The 19,427-nt window shown below is 43.2% G+C and overlaps 1 protein-coding gene across 2 annotated transcripts in view; it reads left to right on the forward strand.

The window, feature by feature from the left end:
- The first annotated feature begins 4,203 nt into the window (after positions 1 to 4,203).
- Positions 4,204 to 19,427, forward strand: part of GLG1 (golgi glycoprotein 1) — a 149,962-nt gene continuing 134,738 nt past the window's right edge. For both annotated transcript variants that reach the window (XM_043988573.1, XM_043988574.1), the window contains exon 1: positions 4,204 to 4,647. In XM_043988573.1, coding sequence (XP_043844508.1) covers positions 4,231 to 4,647 — 417 coding nt within the window. In that variant the 5' untranslated portion in view covers positions 4,204 to 4,230. The remainder of the gene's footprint in view (positions 4,648 to 19,427) is intronic.

Consider the following 19,427-nt stretch of genomic DNA (forward strand, 5'->3'; position numbering starts at 1 on the left):
TGGCTGAGGCTGGATTTGAACTCGGGTCCTCCTGAATCCAAGGCCAGTGCTTTATCCACTGCACCACCTAGATGCCCCCGATAATGTTTGTTAAATGACTCTGATTAGGGTCCAAAATATAAGCAAGCATAAAAATCTCCACAACAGCCTTTGTTAACTGGGGTGCTGAATTCAATGGATTTCTTCCCCTGCCTTTTCCCTTCAGGGAAAAGTAGGAAATGCCATTAATTCATTCATTTATTCAACAAATATTTATTTTGTCCAGAAAACAATCTGAGGAGAGCAAGTAAATTAAAAAACAAACAGAAACACCTTTCAGGGAATACACTGGGATCCCTGCCAATTCAGCCCAGTTCCTTACATCTTCATCCCCTTTCCTAAAGAAGACTCTGAGGTCCAGCAGGACCCTCCATCAGAAAAGAGAGCTTCACTCAGGTTCAAAACACAGAGTTTTGCTGAGACCCAAGAATGACTTGGCATTATAGGAAGAAGTTGAACAACAGTGAAAACATAAACAGTTTCTGGAGGCATCCTCAGCTAACAGGAAAATCCAACTCACAAATGTTCCCTAGGCATTCTGATTAATGTCAGTTCTGCTATAATTGGGTAGTTCAAGGACCAGCCTTTGGAGAGGGGGAACCATGATGCAATGAGCAAGAAGAGCCAATAGATCAATGTGGGGCAGGGGCCAACTATCAATATATTCACTACTCAAGAGGTTTTACTTCTTTCCAGTACATCTTGAACGTTTCTAAACCTGAGTCTTATGTACTTGTTCCCAGATGTGGAGTTCTGTATCAGTACCATTGGATTTAGGGTCAGAGGCATTGGGTTCAAATCTCAACTCTTTATTATCTCTATCATTTTGGGCAAGCCACAACTTCTTGGCTTCATTTTTCTCCATTGTAAAATTTGGGTGTTGAAAAGAATATTGGGGGGCAACTAGGTGGCACAATGGATTCAGGAAGACCTGAGTTCAAATCCAGCCTCAGACACTCAACACTTACTCTAGCTGTGTGACCTTGGGCAAGTCACTTAACCCTCATTGCCCTGCCAAAAAAAAAAAAAAAAAAAAGATTGGTTCTGAACAGCCTGAGGACCTGGGATCAAATTATTCCTTTAGCAGTTAGCCATGTCTCCCCGAGTAAGTCACAACCTTGCTGGGTCTTCTGTAAAATGAGGAGGTTGGATTGAATGGCCTCTGAGGTCCCTTCTAGGCACAACTCTGGCTCTCAAGGCTTCAAGTGTTGGTGATTTCTAATGTTCCTTTCTTGCTCTAAATCCCATGACTGTGGTTATCTACTATCTCTGTTCATGGAGTTCTGCAGTTCTGCTGGGTCACTGCCAGCAGAGAGGGTGAAGGTTTGACTGAGATTAGCCAGATGAAAACCCAAGAGTCCAACGGGTAATGGTAAGAAAGAAATGTCATTGACTTGTCTGGCTCACAGGGCTGTGAAGATTATGAAAAGTCCTTGAGACTGTCACCCAGGCACCGGTATTTCTAAAGACTGCCCTGGGTGTGCATGAACAAGCAGATGGGAATAGATTGTGGACAGGCTCAGCATAACACCCTGGGTCACTTATCATCTTGGAGGTCTGCTATCAGCCTGCAGTAAGGAAATACTACACCCAAGCCAGTGATCTTCTCTGCAGATAAGAAGGATAAGAAGCTGTCTGAACTCTCCTATCTTGGCAGTACCAGCAAAAAAGAGAGGAAAAAACCAGATTGGAGCAGGCTACCAAGTTGTTGAGAGACTGTCTGGTTTAGCTCCTTATCGACCTACCACCCAGAGTCCAAAACAGAAGAATGTCACACCCACCCTCTCCTAGGACTGTGAAGGGAATGGGGTGTGGAGGAAAGAGCAGAATCTGGTTTAGACACATTCCCTTGGAAGAGGCTTTTTCCTTTCTGAGACTCAGTTTCTTTTACTGTAAAGTAAGTGGAGTTGGTACCTAAAGCCTCTTACAACTTGAACATTCTAAGGCATGTACAAAAGGCCAGCTCTAAGCAGCCCCCAGTCCAATTCATGGCCTCACTTTGGATTCAGGTGGAAGAGATGAAGAGAAGGGAAAGATGCTGTGGAGTGGTTGGTAGAAGAATTAGAGAAGTAAACGCAGCTTCTGACCAATTTCACTCTTTCTCAATTAAACTATAAGTTTCCAGAGGACAGGCACTATGTTATCCTTTGGTTGTTCCACCAGCACAAAGTACCCAGCCTCATCAATAGCAAATCCTTAAGAAATATCTCTAGAAATAATGAACAATCAGTAAACATTTATTAAGAGCCTACTTAAAAAAGAGCCTACTATGTGCCAAGTACTGTTCTAAGCCCTCCCCCCCAAGACAAAAAGAATAAAAATGAATAAATTCAGAATAATGTGAATTAACCAACTGGTGGGGCAGAAAAAATGTTATAATGGAAAAACAAGGGGATTTCGGGTTTAAGAGGCTTGGATTCTCTCTATTCCAGCTCTGTCACTGGCTATCTATCTAGCAGTATGGTTCTGTGAGTCTGGAAAAGCCCTTTAGCATCTCTGTGCCTCAGTTACCCAATCGGTCAAATGGGGGACAGGCCCAATTCAGTGATATTATTGTATATTTATCGAGCATGTGTTGTGTGCAGGGCAGAAATGAACTTCAAAGTCATGAATCTCACTTGTTTAGAACTTGGAACACAAAATCTTAAATGGCATAAAAAACAGGGGGAAAATTGTCTAGGGGCAGCTAGGTGGCGCAGTGGATAAAGCGGGGGGCCTTGGATTCAGGAGGACCTGAGTTCATATCCAACCTCAGACACTTGACACTTACTAGCTGTGTGACCCTGGGCAAGTCACTTAACCCTCATTGACCTAAAAAAAGAAAATTGTCCAGAAGAGTTATACATTTGACTATCTCTCCTTTTAAAATTTTTTTTAGGGGCTGGGGGGCAGACACTTCTAGGTTCTGGCTAACGTTCTGGTTTCCAAACACCACCAGAGAGAGGAGAATTCACCCCTAACCCATACATCGCATAAAGGTAAACTCCCTCACCATACCTTTTACCAAAACCTCTAATAAACTGGAAAACAGAATGCTTCTGGTTTCTTTCCTCTCTTTGCCCTTTAGAAGGAGCTTGAGCACTGACAGAAATGTCTAAAAGGCATTTTCTTTCAGATTAACAGTGGAGAAAGCTGGATTTGGAATTAGAAAGCCTTGAGTTCAAATTCTTTCTCAAATACTGTTGACCCTGGTCAAGTCACTTCACCTTTCTGTGCCTGTTTCCTCACCTGTAAAACGTGGGTAATAATAGTACCTGCCTCCTAGGATTGTTGCAAGAATCAGATGAGATTATTTGTTAAGTCCGTTGGTAACCTTAGAGAGCTCTATAAATGTTAACTATTGAGAGTCTAGAGGTCCCAATTCAGGGTTATGCTGGGCAAGAGCGGATTGTTAAATTTTCGGTGTATTTTCACCACAAAAACCAGCAAACAATACAAATCAGGGTTTGATTTATTGTTTTGTTCATTGTCTAGAATTTAAAAAGGTATGGAGACAACGTAAATAAAGTGGAATAAACTTGAACAAATAACATAGAACAAAATGAGTCGTGTATACCGCCTCTCCCCCCCCCCCCCCCAAAAGCTGGTTGTTAAACTTAGAGCAGCACCACCATAATCCACAAACCGATCAAAAGACCCTTAAAGCCAGGAGATCCTCGGGTTCCAGTCTGGAAGGACCCAGAGAGCCTTCAAAAATTAAAACACTTGGAAGCAGGTGGCTAGGAGTGGGGGAAGGGGAGCTTGCGGGAGAATACGGGGAGATTCTTCTCCCCAAACCCAGGGCAGGAGAAACCCAGATTGTCATGTTCATCGCTGTACACATAAAGTTTTTTTTGACTTGACTCAAACAGCTGCGTGATGTGGCAGCCATCTTGGGAGAGGCACCAAGTGACGCCAGTCAAAGGAATCACCCAGAGGGAAGCCACCACAACCTTGATTCAGCATTCCCCTTCTTTGCTTCCTGTCCTTAATTTATTTTAAAATATTTAAAAAGACATCGCTCTTCTCCGGGTTCGCTTAAAGCGCCGCCATCTTGAATGTGGCATCACCCTTTCTCCCCGTAACCTTTCTCCGGCGCTGCACGGCCGCTCCCCATTCGCCGGGGGCGACGGCGGCGCACGCCCCCGTGGCCCCGCCCCTCATTTAAATACGTGGTGGCGCCGGGTACGTCGAGGCTGCCGCGGACCCAAGATGGCGGCGTGTGGACGTGTACGGAGGATGTTCCCCTTGTCCGCGGCTCTGCCGCTGCTCCTGCTCGTGGCGGCCCGGGCCCAGGGGGCCCAGAACCTGGGAGTCCTCCACCAGCCTCCGGCGCCGAACCTCAGGGCCTTAAACGACCCCGCGGATCAGCCGGTTCAGGGGCACGCTCCGCAGCCGCCTCAGCAGCAGCAGCAGCCGCAGGCGCCGCAGCAGCAGCAGTCTCAGCAACAGCAGCTGCAGCCCTTCCCGGCCGGAGCGGGGCCGGCCCGGCGGGGCGGCGCGGGGCCCGGCGGCGGCTGGAAGCTGGCGGAGGAGGAGACGTGTCGGGAGGACGTGACCCGGGTGTGCCCCAAGCACACCTGGAGCAACAACCTGGCGGTGCTGGAGTGTCTGCAGGACGTGAGGGAGGTGAGCGCCCGCTGGGAGGGGCAGGGGCTCGGGCCAGGCTGGGGAGGGCGCCGCCGCCTCCGGGTCAGGGGGCAGGCCCGGGCGAGCCCGAGGCCATCCTGCCCCGCGCGGACTCTCGGCCGCCGGCCACTTTGTCGGCGCCGAGGGCCCGGAAGGGTCGCTCTCTCCTTTCTCCTCGAGGCCCCTTCCCCGGGCCAGAGGCGGGGGAAGGGGGGGGGGGCGGTGTCCAAGGAGCCGCGGTCCGGCCGGCCGGAGCGAGACCGAGATTGGCCGGCTCGGCTGCCCCTTCTCTCCGGCCTTTTGTGTGCCCAGGGCGCGCTCGGAGCAGCTCCGAGTGGCACGCGCCGGGGGTCTTGTCAATTTCCTCCACGCCCCCTCCCCCATTGACAGCTCGGGGAAGTCCCTTTAAAGCCGCGAAACCCGCTACTTTGTATTAGTTGTGAAGAAGGCTCTGCCACAGAGCCAAGCGCTCCTCTCGGTAGCCCGGGTTCCTGTCCGCTTGTTCCCTTTGGGGTGTCCACAGGACGGCTTAGCGGACTGGAGTTGAGATTACAGGGCACCCTCTCGGTAATTATAACAATAACAGCGACTCCCATTTATAAAGCGCTTTAAAATCCACTTAGGTTATCTCGCCTGATTGCGGCCTGGGGAGGGTAGTTTGTTATCCTGTTGTTATCCTAGCTTTTACACACGTGGAAACTGAGTCCGGGAGCGGTTAGGGGGCCTTTGCTCAGGGTACTGTTAGTCTAGCTTTTACAGATCTGGAAACTGGGGCCGGGAGCAGTTACGGGCTTTTGCCCAGGATTACTGTTATTATCGTAACCTTTACAGATGTGGAAACTGAGGCTGGAGCGGTTAGGGGCCTTTGCCCAGAGACCTACATACAGCAAGCGGTTGAGGCGGGATCAGAACACTTTTGCCTTTCTAACTATTACTCAGCCCAACAATCTATGCATTTCACTCTTGTATGCATCGATAGTATCATTTTTAAGGCCTGTTAGTATGTAACACAAAAGCATGATAAGTTTGTGCTGCCTTTGGAAATTAAACACAAGAGGGGTTAGCCTTTGAGGCTGGTGATCGGTCCCTCATAAATCATAGCATGACCCATTTTTTCTGATTTCCAAATTTAGTTTTAGTTCTCTAATGGTAACTTCAAGATGGGTAGGCAGAAATTTGTTTGGTGTGATTAAATTATGGCCAATAAATTCAATTAGTTAACACTGAGAATTTTTCTCTTTCCTGTAGAGGTCATGATGCAGACATACATATGCACGTTGGGCTGTTTTAACTAATTATTGTTTACCGGAGGCCTAGCTGATGGGGATGTAAGAATTCGTTGGAGCAGGTTGATTGGTAGAAGAGAGCATCTTTGGATAAATGTCGGTGTTTATTTACTTAATCTACTGTATTAGGCTTTAGGCTAAGGACCATTTAAAAAGTGTAATGAGGATGTGAAAAGGCAGCTCTGTATGACAGATAACTGACCAGCCTCGGAGTCTGGAAAACCTGGATGCGAGTCATTAACTTCTCTGTGCCTGGGGCAACGCTTTGAGTTGTGATCAGTTGATGACCTACATTAGTTGAGGGAGTTTCCCTGCTTTGGGAGGGGAGGATTCCTGCACAAATGAAATCACTGGGCCAATTAAAACCTTTTTTTTTTTTTGACATAGGAAGACGACAGTTTAGAGACAGGACATTTATTCTTAGATAAATTTTTTCTTTTTCCAACAGTTTAAGTTTAGAATTTTTTATAAGGCTGATAAGCGCTTACGTTTATATAACACTTTAAGATTTACTGAATACATTGTATATGCATTTTCATTTGATCTTCATAACGTTTGGCATCTATTGTGATTTTTTCCCCCCTTTTCACTTTGCCTGGATTGTTTTTGTTTAGAATCACTGTGGTTGAATAACAGCTTCAGCAGAGGTTTGGAGACTAGTAGAACAATTAAATGTACTTTGGATTTTCATTGATTTGGTGTATTCCCTTGGGATTCTTTGAATTTTTTCTTGGTAATTAGATGTATGGCCGGTTTTCCTCAAACGGATCTTCACTCAGTGATTTCCATATCTATTAATGGTATCATTTGCTGCTGCTACTCAGTAGATTCAGGTCATTTTCTGTGGGTGCTCATAGGGAAGGCAGATCCCCTTCTTCCCCACCCTGGAAATGCTAATCTCTTCCTTGGGTAGTGTTGCAAGGATCTGTGGTTTTGTTGGTGTGTGTACTTCCTGTGCCGTAGCAGACTGAAATCTGTTTATAACTTTTATAGTCTCAGTGTGAGGTTGTGGTGATCCCTGGTGATCCTCCTGCTGACAGGGAGAGTGGGGATTTGAACTGAAGTTTGGATTCTTCCAGGGAAGCAATCTTTATACTCTCTTACATGATCTGCAGTAGGAATGTTTAAAACCCAGCAGTCACTATTATAATCCCCATTAGCCATGCTAGTGGAGGGCAGGCTATTTATATGGGACTAATTATAGGATCTGTTAAATAGGCATAGTAGGTGAAATCCTGCTTTATTAAGTGGAAAAAATCCCAGACCAGGATTCTTTCTAGTCCCTGGTAGACTGACTATTGGCTCATTTGGTGACAGGACAAATAAAGGTTGTAGGTGACTTCATTATGTTCCTCTTACAGGGGTGATATAAGCTGTCCAAAGGAAGTTACTACATAAGGCTTTCATTTATAATAATTCACTGGACCATAGAGAACAGTTCTTTATACACAGATGATGCTTAGTAAGGGCTGTTGATTGACTGATGAAGATCCATGAAATAGTGTGGAGACAGATGTCTTCTAAATGGAAACTGCTGTAGTTTAAAAAACATGAACAACCTGCTTTCTGTTTTCTTTTAAAGTCTTCAACATGGAATCTTATTCCATGTGATTCTGGAATTTATCAGCTCTAATGGATACATTTGTCAACTTGGTTAAGGAAGTGTGCTTTAGATGTAATGTGAAATTATGAACAGTGCAGTGGAGTTTTTGTGATAGGAATGTTTGGCAAAAAAGCTGATAGCCTTTTTTATTCCTTTGAACTCTTCTGGGGGAAGGTTTTTTTGGGGGTATTCTTATGAGGATTATGAAAAGCAGAAGTTTTGATAATAATATCTTGGGGGGGGCAAGGCAATGGGGGTTAAGTGACTTGCCCAGGGTCACACAGCTAGTAAGTGTCAAGTGGCTGAGGCCACATTTGAACTCAGGGCCTTCTGAATCCAGGGCCGGTGCTTTATCCACTGTGCCACCTAGCTGCCCCAAAGCAAAAGTTTTGAACCGAAGGAGTGTTTAAATGTAGAGAATGCAAACTGCTTTTCTTTTGGTTGTAAGCATGCTGATGAGTTGTCTGGTTAAGTCTTAAGATTAAGCAGGTTTTTAGTTTGCCTTTTTCCTAGTGAGGTATTAAAATTTATGTTGTGGTTCACATTACTAAGTGTACTTAAAGGTAAGGATTAATATTAATGAATTAAACTAATTTGCCTCCCCACAGCTATTTTATTCTTTTGTTTGACCCCACAGTTATTTAAAATCTGCCTGGTGAATTGTTTATGCCGATACATTTGACATCTGTATGTAAACAATATGAAGCCTTGCTTAATTTTTGGTCAGAATTGTTTAGTTTATGGCTTTTTCATAGCTTCTGTTTTGAAAGTGTGTTAAGTGGGAGTCTTTTTACTTCCTCAGATGATTAATATTTTTAAAACTGTTTAATCTACCAGTTAAATGTATCAGTTAAATGATAATGATAATGATGACTGATTGATAGCCTTGGAAAGTGAAGACTTCTCTTCATAGCATGTTCATAAAGAAGAAAGTGCAAATTTTCCTCCTGCTGTATATAAGGGGGTGTTGGAAATTCTGCTCTTCCTGTGAAAGTAGCTTGTCTTAGAGAAGTTAGTCGGACAGCTGGCTAGGGGGTGCCACACTGCATAGAGCACCAGGCCTGGAGTGAGGAAGACCTGAGTTCAGATATTGTCTAGAAGAAACTTACTCGCTGTTTGACTAGGAGCGAATCACTTAACCTTTGCTTCAGTTTTCCCATCTGCAAGAATGGGGATGATAATAATGGCACCTACATCCCAGGATTTTTGTAGGGATCAAATGAAATAATAGTATCCAACACAACTGAAAACAGATCCCTGCAGCTCACATTGACACTTAGAAAACCACAAATTGACATTATCTATGTTGTATTTTTATGTTCTTCAAACATTTCCTTTCACTGGGGAGTTTTGACTGGCTGCCAGCATGACAACTTTGTCCTAAATTTCTTGAGGCCTTTAGTTCATTCATTCTCTGTGCCAATATTCGATTATAACGTTTAGGGCCTCTGTGGCTATGTCAAGTACCCCAAACTATGTTCAGGGTGAGTAGTCGGTAATCTATAATGATCACAGTTCACTTTTATATACCGCTTTAAGGTTTCCACAACACTTTTCCTCGTAAACTTATGAGACTGAAAGCACAATTCACATCCCTGTTTTATAGATCGATCAACAGCTGAGGCCAGAGAGGCGACGCAACGATTTTCTTCCAGCCTTTGCACAGGTGTCTCCTATGCCCGGAATGCCAGGAGACAGCTTTTGTCACCTCTGCCTTTTACTGTCACTGGCTTCCTTCCAGGCTCATATTTGTTGCCTTTTTCTTCTCAAAGCCTTTCCTAATCAGGCCAATCGTTCTCTCTCTCTCTGTTCCGACACTCTCATTTTATTTGTTGGCAGGTTATATCAGACCCCAGCAGAATGTACACACCTTGGTGCACAGACTGTTTTTTGGTTTGTGTATTCCTATTGCCTTGCAAACATCAGTCCCCCTTCTTAGATGTTTGTGACAGCAGGGACTTGAACCCAGATCTCCTGGAATTGAACATAGATTAATGGATCAGCCTTAAATCAAAAATATGCACAAAACAAAAAGGCTCTTTCAGACTCATCTACATCTACTTAATTTGCATAATATAGAGCTGCTTCTCCAAAGGGACCTGGAAGATGAGACAGCTGGGATGTGGGGAGCAGCTGGACCCATTGTGGGCCAATTGCTGCTGGAGGCCAGTAAATGGGGCCGTTAGCAGTGGGGTCCCATGGCACTAGAGGATCCTTCTCAGGCCCGGTCTTCCCACCATAATAATCATAACTGACACTTTCAAAGCACTTTACCAACAGGACATCATGTGAGCCTCCCCAGAGCCCTTTGAGGTAGTTTTCATAGGTATTGTTCTTCATTTTTATAGATAAGGAAACTGAGGTTCCTAGAGGTTGTGATTGCCCAGGAGAAAAAGCAAGCATTTTTGTAGTTTTACTGCATGCCATGCCAGGCACTGTGTTGATCACTTTACAAATATTATCTTATTTAAACCTCAGGAAAACCTGGGAAGTGGCTGCTGTTATCCCCATTTATAGATGAGGAAACTGAGGTAAACAAAGTGACTTGCCCAGTTAGTAAGTGCCTGAGGTTGTATTTGAATTGGGGTCTTCCTGATGCCAGGCCCAGTGCTCTAACCACTGTGCCCTCAAGTTGTGTAGGATTCCTTAGCTAATAAGTGTCAGAGACAGAATTTGAATTACAGTTCTTCCTAACATAAAACACAAAACTTAAAAAATCATAGAATTTCATACCTTCTGCTGCCTAAAAAACAATCCCTACTATAGCATGAAGGAAATAGCTTGGTGTCCTGGCTGTGGAGTCTTAAAGACCTGGGTTGCAGTCCTGCCTCTGACACATAGTATCTCTTTGACCCTGGATAAGTCACTTAATCTCAGTGCTCCAGACACAGAAGGGTCAAAAATTCAAAACTTCCCCTGGAGGAGTGGAACCAGATTAAAATATAATTGGGGAACGTTTAACAAAATCAGTAAAAATACAGTACAACATAGATAATGTTAATTTATGGTCTTAGAAGTCAGTGCTTCAATTTGATTTTAATACCACTGCTTAGGCAAGTTTCTAAGATTGAGTCCACATACCTTGGTAGAGAGTTTCTTCCCTTGGAATTTGCCTGTGTGAGTGAAAATACAGATTTTGCTCCCAACCCCTTACTATCACATAGTTGACACTCCAGTAAGGACCAGGAACAGCCTGTTTAATTTTGGGAGAACTGCTCAGGACTTGGAATAAATACAAACAGAAAAACAAAGCAGCCTTTGCCTCTAAGGAGCTTATATTTTGATGGTGGAAGGAGAACCACAGGTGAGCCAAGACATGAAGACAAGATCTATTCAAAGTCGATGCCTAAGTGGAGAAGGAAGGCACTATTAGGGGTGTGAGGAATGAGGAGAGGTCTCGTGTCAGAGATGCAGCTTGAGCTTTGAAGGAAGCTTGAGGAGAAAATGTATTCCATGCATGGGGAGGGGGAACTGGAATTCAGGCCAGCTTGGAGGCCGTGGGGGAGAGTGGTGGGCAGTGAGGAGGGAGGGAAAGGGCGGTGGCAAAGCTTTAAAGAGGAGAGAGGAGTTTGAACTTGGTCCTGGAGGCAGCTGTGTGGAGGGGAGATGCTGGAGGCAGGGAGGCCAGTCACACTCTGCAAACATTTCAGGGGGATAGTGCATGTGTCCTACAAGGCTTTGCCTCCTGAGGTTTTCCTTCACTTAAGCCTGGTCACTTTTTTTTTTTTTTTTTTGGTGAGGCAGTGGGGGTTAAGTGACTTGCCCAGGGTCACACAGCTAGTAAGTGTTAAGTGTCTGAGGTCGGATTTGAACTCAGGTCGACTCCAGGGCCGGTGCTCTATCCACTGCGCCACCTAGCTGCCACTCCTAGTTACTTCTTTAGAGCTTCTTTAGTTCTGCCCTTTGGGGCCATTGTAATCCTTCCTTTTAACTGCTTGGCCCTCATCTCCAGAACACTAGGCCCTTCACTAACCTGATTGCCTTTCTGCACACTTCCCTGTCTTTCACTGTCCTTCTAAAATGTGGACTCTGACAGGGTAGTGGTATGAAAAAAGATGTGTAAGGATGGCGTAGTGAGAGATGCCTTGGACTTGGAGTTAGGAGACCTAGAATGCCAGTGTTGTTGTTCTGTCAGTCATTTCAGTTGTGTCCCACTCTTGGTGACCCCATTGAAGGTTTTCTTGGCAAAGATACTGGAGTGGTTTGCCATTTCCTTCTCCAGCTCCTTTGACAGGTGAGGAAACCAGGGTTAAGTGGCTTGTCCAGGGTCGCACAGCTAGGAAGTGTCGGTACCTGGATTTGAACTCATGAAGCTGAGCCTTCCTGACTCCAGGCCCATCACTCTATCCAGTGTTGCCCAAAATGGCTACCAATAGCTACCTCTAACCTCAGTAACCTCATCTATCAAAGAAAGCTGGCCATTGAACTACATGATCTTTAAGGTTAGTCAGCACTGACATTTCATAAGTTAAGGACAAAAATTAATCTCATGGGGCAGCTAGGTGGCGCAGTGGATAAAGCACTGGCCCTGGATTCAGGAGGACCTGAGTTCATATCTGGCCTCAGACACTTGACACTTACTAGCTGTGTGACCCTGGGCAAGTCACTTAACCCTCACTGCCCCATCCCATCCCAAATTAATCTCATTTCTAGTAAGAGAATAATTTGGGGGGGGGGAGGGATCATATCTATGATATCATTGGTTTAAGGAACTCCTTGTAAGTAGAGTATTTGGCTTTGGGCCTTTAGTGAGGAAACAGAAGTTTTTATCATTGGAGCATATATACTACAGATCACCTGGGCAGAAATAGGATATAGACAAGTTTGAAAAGCAGATTTTATATATAAGCTTGATATAATAGTAATGAAATCTCTTTAGTTATCTAGACATCTGCTGGGGTCCTTTCTCTGCTAAAAGCAGAGTAGTGAATCATTTTTTTTTTAAGTGAGGCAATTGGGGTTAAGTGACTTGCCCAGGGTCACACAGTGTTATGTGTCTGAGGCCAGATTTGAACTCAGGTCCTCCTGACTCCAGGGCCGGTTCTCTATCCACTGCGCCACCTAGCTGCCCCTAGTGAGTCACTTCTTAACTTGCTACCAAAGTGATTTTCCTAGAGCTCAGATCTGATGAGGTTACGCCCCTGCTTGGTTAAACTTCAGAGGCTTCCTATCCTCTGCAGGATCAAATAAAAAATGCTGTTTGGTATTCACAGTCCTTGACAACCTAGTCTCCTACTACATTTCCAGTCTTCCTCTACCTCCCTCCCTACCAGGTACTCTTAGATCCAGTGTCACTGGCTTCCTGGCCAGGCCTGGGCATTTTCTCTAGCTGTCTGTCACCCATGACCAGGATACTCTCCCCAACATCTACTGACTTCCTTGTCGTCCTTTAAGTCCCAACTAAAATCCCATCTCCTAAAGGAAGCCTTTCCCAACCTCTCTTAATTCTAGTGCCTTCCTCTGTTAATTACTTCCTTTCTGTCCTCTAGATGGCTTGCTTTGTATATACTTGTTTTCGTTTTGTCTTCCCATTAAATTGTGAACTCCTTGAGGACAGGGATTGTCTTTTGCTTTTTGTATCTATAGTGCTTAGCACAGTGCCTGGCACATAGTAGATGCTTAATAAATATTTATTATTTATTTTGGATTGATTTTTGGATCCGATTCTCGTTAGCTGGAAGAACTGGTTGTTGGTGGTGGAAATGATGGAGGGTGGGGAAATGACCAGTTTGTGATAGAGGAGAGGAATTGTGGGGATAGTCTGTCAGCTCTCCTAGGTGAGTGATTTCAACAGGTCTGTCCCAAGCACAACATGAGCATGAACAAAGGCACAAAGGTAGAAATGAGAATATTACTTGGTGAAATTTAAGAAACGGAACTGAATGGAAATGAGAGTTTGAGTCTAAGGGAGGCCTTGAATACCATTTTTGGAGAATTTGTGGTATGATTTTATAGGCAAATCCTGAGGTCTAATGAATAACCTGGTTTAGGAAGTAGCCTGGGGTTAAAATTGTGCTGAAGATCGAGCTGTCTGTCAGAGGTTAAAATGGGCAATAAATGATTTTTAGAAATATTTATTTTGTGTCAGTGGATATGGTCTTTGTTGATAGAAAATGGTTACATTCTAACTTATTGTGCAGTAATGAGAGGTAAAACACTTGAACGACCAAAAATTGAGACAAGTTTCTCTTTTATTTGGGTCACTAAATTCCCAGTGTGTCTAATCTTAGCTGTTGATTTTCAGCCAGTAGTAGTCTAAAAGATTATTCTTGTTTACCTTGAGAAATTTAAGAGAAATTTTAAAAAGAAACACTGGTTATACATCTAATAGGATGTAGCAAAACCTATATCAAGTTAGCTGTCCAGACTAAAAATTCTGATTTTTAAAAACTTCATATTACTCTCTCAGCTCTTTGTACATGTACTCTTAGCCTGTGTAGTAGTTTAACCCTATAGAGTCAGAAAGTGGAGCCCGTTAAATTGTAGATTCCTGTATAGCTTTAGTAGTGTGCCAGTAGTAATAGCTGAAAAGGAATTAAAAGTGGGTGTGGAGAGAGCTTTGACAAATTCTGGCAGGTATTCAGAGACCCTAGATTTAGAGTATAAGGCACATTGATAGGATGCTGGGATTTCAGAGATGGAGGGACAAGTGTATAGAGCATAGATAGAGAATGAAGAGGCAGTACTATGTTGTTCCCTGACCCCCACCCCCAGTTATGCAGATAAAGACACAAAGATGAGTGACTTGACCAAGATCATTCAGGTCGTAAGTATAAGGACTGAGCTTAGAATGTAGTTCCTATGACTCTCCTTCCAATCTACTATCCCCTCCCCCATTTGACGGAGGAGGACACTGGGACGTCTAGGATCCTAGGGGTGACTGGAAACTTAGAAATTATTCTGATTTTCCCTTATTTTACAAAAACCTGAGAAAACTGAAGTTCAGAGAGCTTGTGACTTGCTTAATGTCACACAGGTACTAAATGACAGCCAAGAAGTGACACTGTGCTGCGTTACTATGTAGCAGAATGATAAATACAGAGTGAATCTGGATCTGCTTATTAAATTGAGGGAGCTATGTTTGCATGGGTGGGGAGAAAGGAAAGGGTGTACCCTGATCCCGCATGTCCTGGGCCCTGCTGTCCTGGTGAATGGGTGGTTGTCCTACTTGCTTGCTTTAACCTAGCCCTGACTCCAGCTCTCCCTGGGCACCTGCAGCTTGATTACTGTAGGTGCCTAGAGCAAAGCTTCTTAAACTGTGGGTTGAGACCCCTTTAGGGCAACAGTAATTTTGGCAACAGTAAAAGGTTATGTATGCCATTTTATGTACCTATATACCTGGGGTCATGTAAAAATTTCTTGGGTAAAAAGAGGTCACGAGTGGGCAAAGTTTAAGAAGCCCTAGCCTAGAGCACCCAGGGGCAGGTAAATTTAGACTCACTGCCAGATATGTCAGAGGCAGGACTTGTGCTGCTGGGTCTTTCTGGCTCTGAGGCTACAGCATGCGCTTCTGAACCATATACACACAGGAACTATTTATCCAAGCTGAGGGTAGGAAGAGAAATGTTTTTCAAAGGGAAAAGAGATTGACTTAAACAACCAGCTCTTCTAGCTTTGAGGCAGGCTTTGTATCCACTATGCCATGCTGTCTGACACATACTAACTATGGTTCCAATTTTGGAATCATTATCAAATAAACTCTGTTACTGTTCCTGGAAAGGGTATGTCAGTGTACTCTCCTATAGCACCATTCACGATCTTTTGTAATTTTCCAAACTAAAATATCCTTCCTAAGTGACCACTCCCTTATCATAGGTTTCTTCCTATTAAAAATGTCACTTTCTTGGGGCAGTGATTATGGTAAGCTTTTGTATTTGGAATTCTAGCACTTGGCACATAGGAAGCATTTAACAAATGCTTTTTTCATTTATACTAGCACAGGCTAACACCTACTTAGTGATGTGTAGGGTTTTTTCTTTTCCTTCCTTCCTTCCTTCCTTCCTTCCTTCCTTCCTTCCTTCCTTCCTTCCTTCCTTCCTTCCTTCCTTCCTTCCTTCCTTCCTTCCTCCCTTCCTTCCTTCCTCCCTCCCTTTCTTCCTTCATTTATTTTTTGGGGGGGCATACAGCTAGTAAGTGTCAAGTGACTGAGGCCAGATTTGAACTCAGGTCCTCTGAATCCAGGACCAGTGCTTTATCCACTGTGCCACCTAGCTGCCCCCCAGCAATGTGTAGTTTTCAACTTGCTCACATTGGTATTATGTGTTGAGGCCACACTTAAAACCTAGGCTTTCTGAACTTCAAGGAGATTATCTTCTTTTTCCACTGTCCACTCCCTCTCCTACCTCAGGTCCCTTTTACATTTCCCAAATAATGAGATGAATAAATTATCTAGGTTTTTGTGAGTTCTGTGTCTGTGAGTTCTTGACAATCATCAGATATAAGAGACAGACAGACCATTTTCAGTTTTCCTTTCTTTTCAAAGGGTTTCCATCAACAAAACAATTTTTTCCTCCTGAATTTTTTAAACTAAGGAGTGTCATATTTTAGTCTTCATTAACTTCAGCTTTCCTTTCTCACTTTTTCATGTGATTGTCCATTGACAATAATAATTTATATAACACTTAAGGGTTTACAAAACACTTTGATATGTTATCTCATTAATATGTTAGGTTGTAGAGTTAAGTTAATCTACATAAGAATTTCTCAGGTTCTGTTTCCAAATGATATTTACAGGTTTCCATTTAAAATACAAATGGGCTTTTCAGGTACCAAAGTTCTTTTCATTGCCTGTAGAACATTTTTTTTTCTTTCTTTGACTGTGGTTTAGAAACTTAGTCAATAACTTGATTAGTTAGTAATTGTTAGACTATTAGTCAGTAACTATTAGACATTTGAATTTACTTCTTTAGACTTTTGTTTTCAAATTATCTTGAAAAAGACTTCTCTGTGTCTTTTTTTTTTCAGTGAGGCAATTGGGGTTAAGTGACTTGCCCAAGGTCACACAGCTAGTAAGTGTTAAGTGTCTGAGGTCGGATTTGAACTCAGGTACTCCTGACTCCAGGGCCGGTGCTCTATCCGCTGTGCCACCTAGCCGCTCCGACTTCTCTGTGTCTTAAATTTAGCATAATGCCAACAGGCAGTTACAGTAAACTTAAACAAAACCACTAAATATTTTCTTGATGCTTTTTGTCAGTTATATGTCATTTTAGAAACCCATTTCTCCAGGTCCTTTGTTATAGAAAAATGCTCAATACGCTTGGCAATGCTGATACAGTAAATTCTGGATTTGGTACGTTATTTACTTGCCTCCATTCCCGCTTCTGGTCTCACACACTACACTTTATCAGTCTCATTGTTTTCAAGTGCAATAATCTGGCTGGATAACCTTAAGTAGGGGGGAAGGGGAGAGAGAGAATATGAATCCTTAATTCCATGTCTTAACTACTATGATATCCATAGGAGACAGTGATGATAATCTTTTTATTTCCATATAATGGAAGGTAGATTAAATTAAAGGTAGATTGGGTAGCTTAAATTTGAGAGTGATAAGGAATGAGTTGGAATATCCTCTGGAGAGAAATTAAAACAGTTTTCCAAAGTGACACTTTTCTTCTGTGTTTCAACCACCACCACCCCCCACCACACCACCCCACCCCACCCCACCCCCGCCTTTTCCCACAAAGTTGAAATCTAGCCTCTACTCTTGAGTCAACAACCAAACTTTCATTCCTGTTTACAGGCAGGAGGTACATTTAGAGTTCATATGTAGGAAGTAGAACAGTTTTTATATTCTGCAAGATGCCCAAGTTAAACCAGCCCATTTTATAGTCTTTAAATAACTATATTTTTTTTTTATTTTTTTTTATTTTAGTGAGGCAATGGGGGTTAAGTGACTTGCCCAGGGTCACACAGCTAGTAAGTGTGTAAAGTGTTTGAGGCCAGATTTGAACTCAGGTACTCCTGACTCCAGGGCCGGTGCTCTATCCACTGCGCCACCTAGCTGCCCCTAAATAACTATATTTTAAGACATGATGATCTATAGAAAGAAATAAGAGGTGTAGTTTATTGGTTGAAGAACAGAAGGCATGAATGGCATCTATGTGCCTGCTGTAGGATGATAAATATAAAATCATAGTTTTCTTGAAAGTCTTAGTAGTCTGGCCAGTAATAAGCTTTTTTTCCTTCAAAGCAACTGTTAGCTTAAAAAAAACAACAACAAAACTCGTCATTTTTTTTACTGTTCCTTTTACTTCAGGAAGCCTGTGCTAAACCCAAGTGCTATACCCTAGAGGAATCAAGAACTATCCCTTCAACTAGTAGGTTCCTTTGACAATCTTTGCTTATTTTCTGAGGATTAATTAAACTGGTTTGCAGGGGTAGTTTACTCTTGGTGTTTTTTTCAATTTTGACCCCTTTCCTTTCTTTGGTACAACTGATCCTCTTTCATTTTGAACTTGAATGATGCTTGAAATAATAATTGACTTTCCCCACAACAGCTTTTGCAATATCTCTAATAGTCATTGGTTGTTGTTGGTCCTTCATTCTTTTTTCTTTATTTTAATTATAAAAGTATTTTATTATTTTCCAGTTACATGTAGAGATAGTTTTCAATATTTGTTTTTATAAGATTTCTAGTTTCAAATTTTTCTCCTTCCCTCCCCTCCCTCCCCCCCTTCCCAAGACAGCAAGTAATCTGATATAGGTTATATATGTACAATCACATTAAACATATTTCTGCATTAGTCGTGTTATAAGAGAAGAATCAGAGCAAAAAGGAAAAACCTCAAAAAAGAAAAACAACAGTACCAAAACCAAACAAACAAAAATAGTATGGTTCAATCTGCATCCATATTCCACAGTTCTTTTTTTTTCTGGATTTGGAGAGCCTTTTCTATCATGAGTCCTTTGGAACTATCTTGTATTGCTGAGAAGAATCAAGTCAATCACAGTTGATCAACACATAATGTTGAAGATACTGTGTACAATGTTTCCCTGGTTCTGCTCATCTCACTCAGCATCAGTTCATGCAAGTCCTTCCAGATTTCTCTGAAATCTACCTACTCATCGTTTCTTACAGCACAATAGAATTCCATTACATTCATATGTCACAACTTGTTCAGCTATTCCCCAATTGATGGGCAGCCCCATGATTTTCAATTCCTTTGTCCTTCATTCTTGAAGAGGATCTTGACATGGGGGGGGGGAGTCATGACTTTCAGTGAATTGAATTTAAGTGAGGGAGGGCTGTGCAAAATCACCAGCTTCATTCTCTCCTCCAGAGCCATCTGGGTCCAGTGGTAAGACATAGATCAGGATGACTGGAGATGGCCCGGGATGTTTGAGGCATTTTGGGTTAAGTGACTTGCTCAGGGTCACACAGCTAATAAGTGTCATGTCTGAAGCCAAATTTTAACTCATCTCCTCCTGACTCTGGGGCCAGTACTCTATCCACTGTGCCACCTCGCTGCTCCAATAGTCATTGAAACGTGCTTTTTTTTTTTTTTTTGGTGAGGCACTTGGGGTTAAGTGACTTGCCCAGGGTCACACAGCTAGTAAGTGTCAAGTGTTTGAAGTCGGATTTGAACTCAGGTCCTCCTGAATCCAGGGCCAGTGCTTTATCCACTGCGCCATCTAGCTACCCCAACTTATGGTTCCTTAAAAGCACATTTCAATGACTATTGGGGCAGTGAGGTGGTGCAGTGAATAAAGCACCGGCCCTGGATTCAGGAGGACCTGAGTTCAAATCCGGCTTCAGACACTTGACACTTACTAACTGTGTGACCCTGGGCAAGTCACTTAACCCTCATTGCCTCACCCCCCAAAATGCTCCAGAACTCCTTTTGAATCCTCTTGACAAAGCAGCCCACAAAGTAGCAGGTTTTCCATAACAA

The sequence above is a fragment of the Dromiciops gliroides genome, chromosome 2, assembly GCF_019393635.1.
Source record: "Dromiciops gliroides isolate mDroGli1 chromosome 2, mDroGli1.pri, whole genome shotgun sequence".
NCBI classification, from domain to species: domain Eukaryota; kingdom Metazoa; phylum Chordata; class Mammalia; order Microbiotheria; family Microbiotheriidae; genus Dromiciops; species Dromiciops gliroides.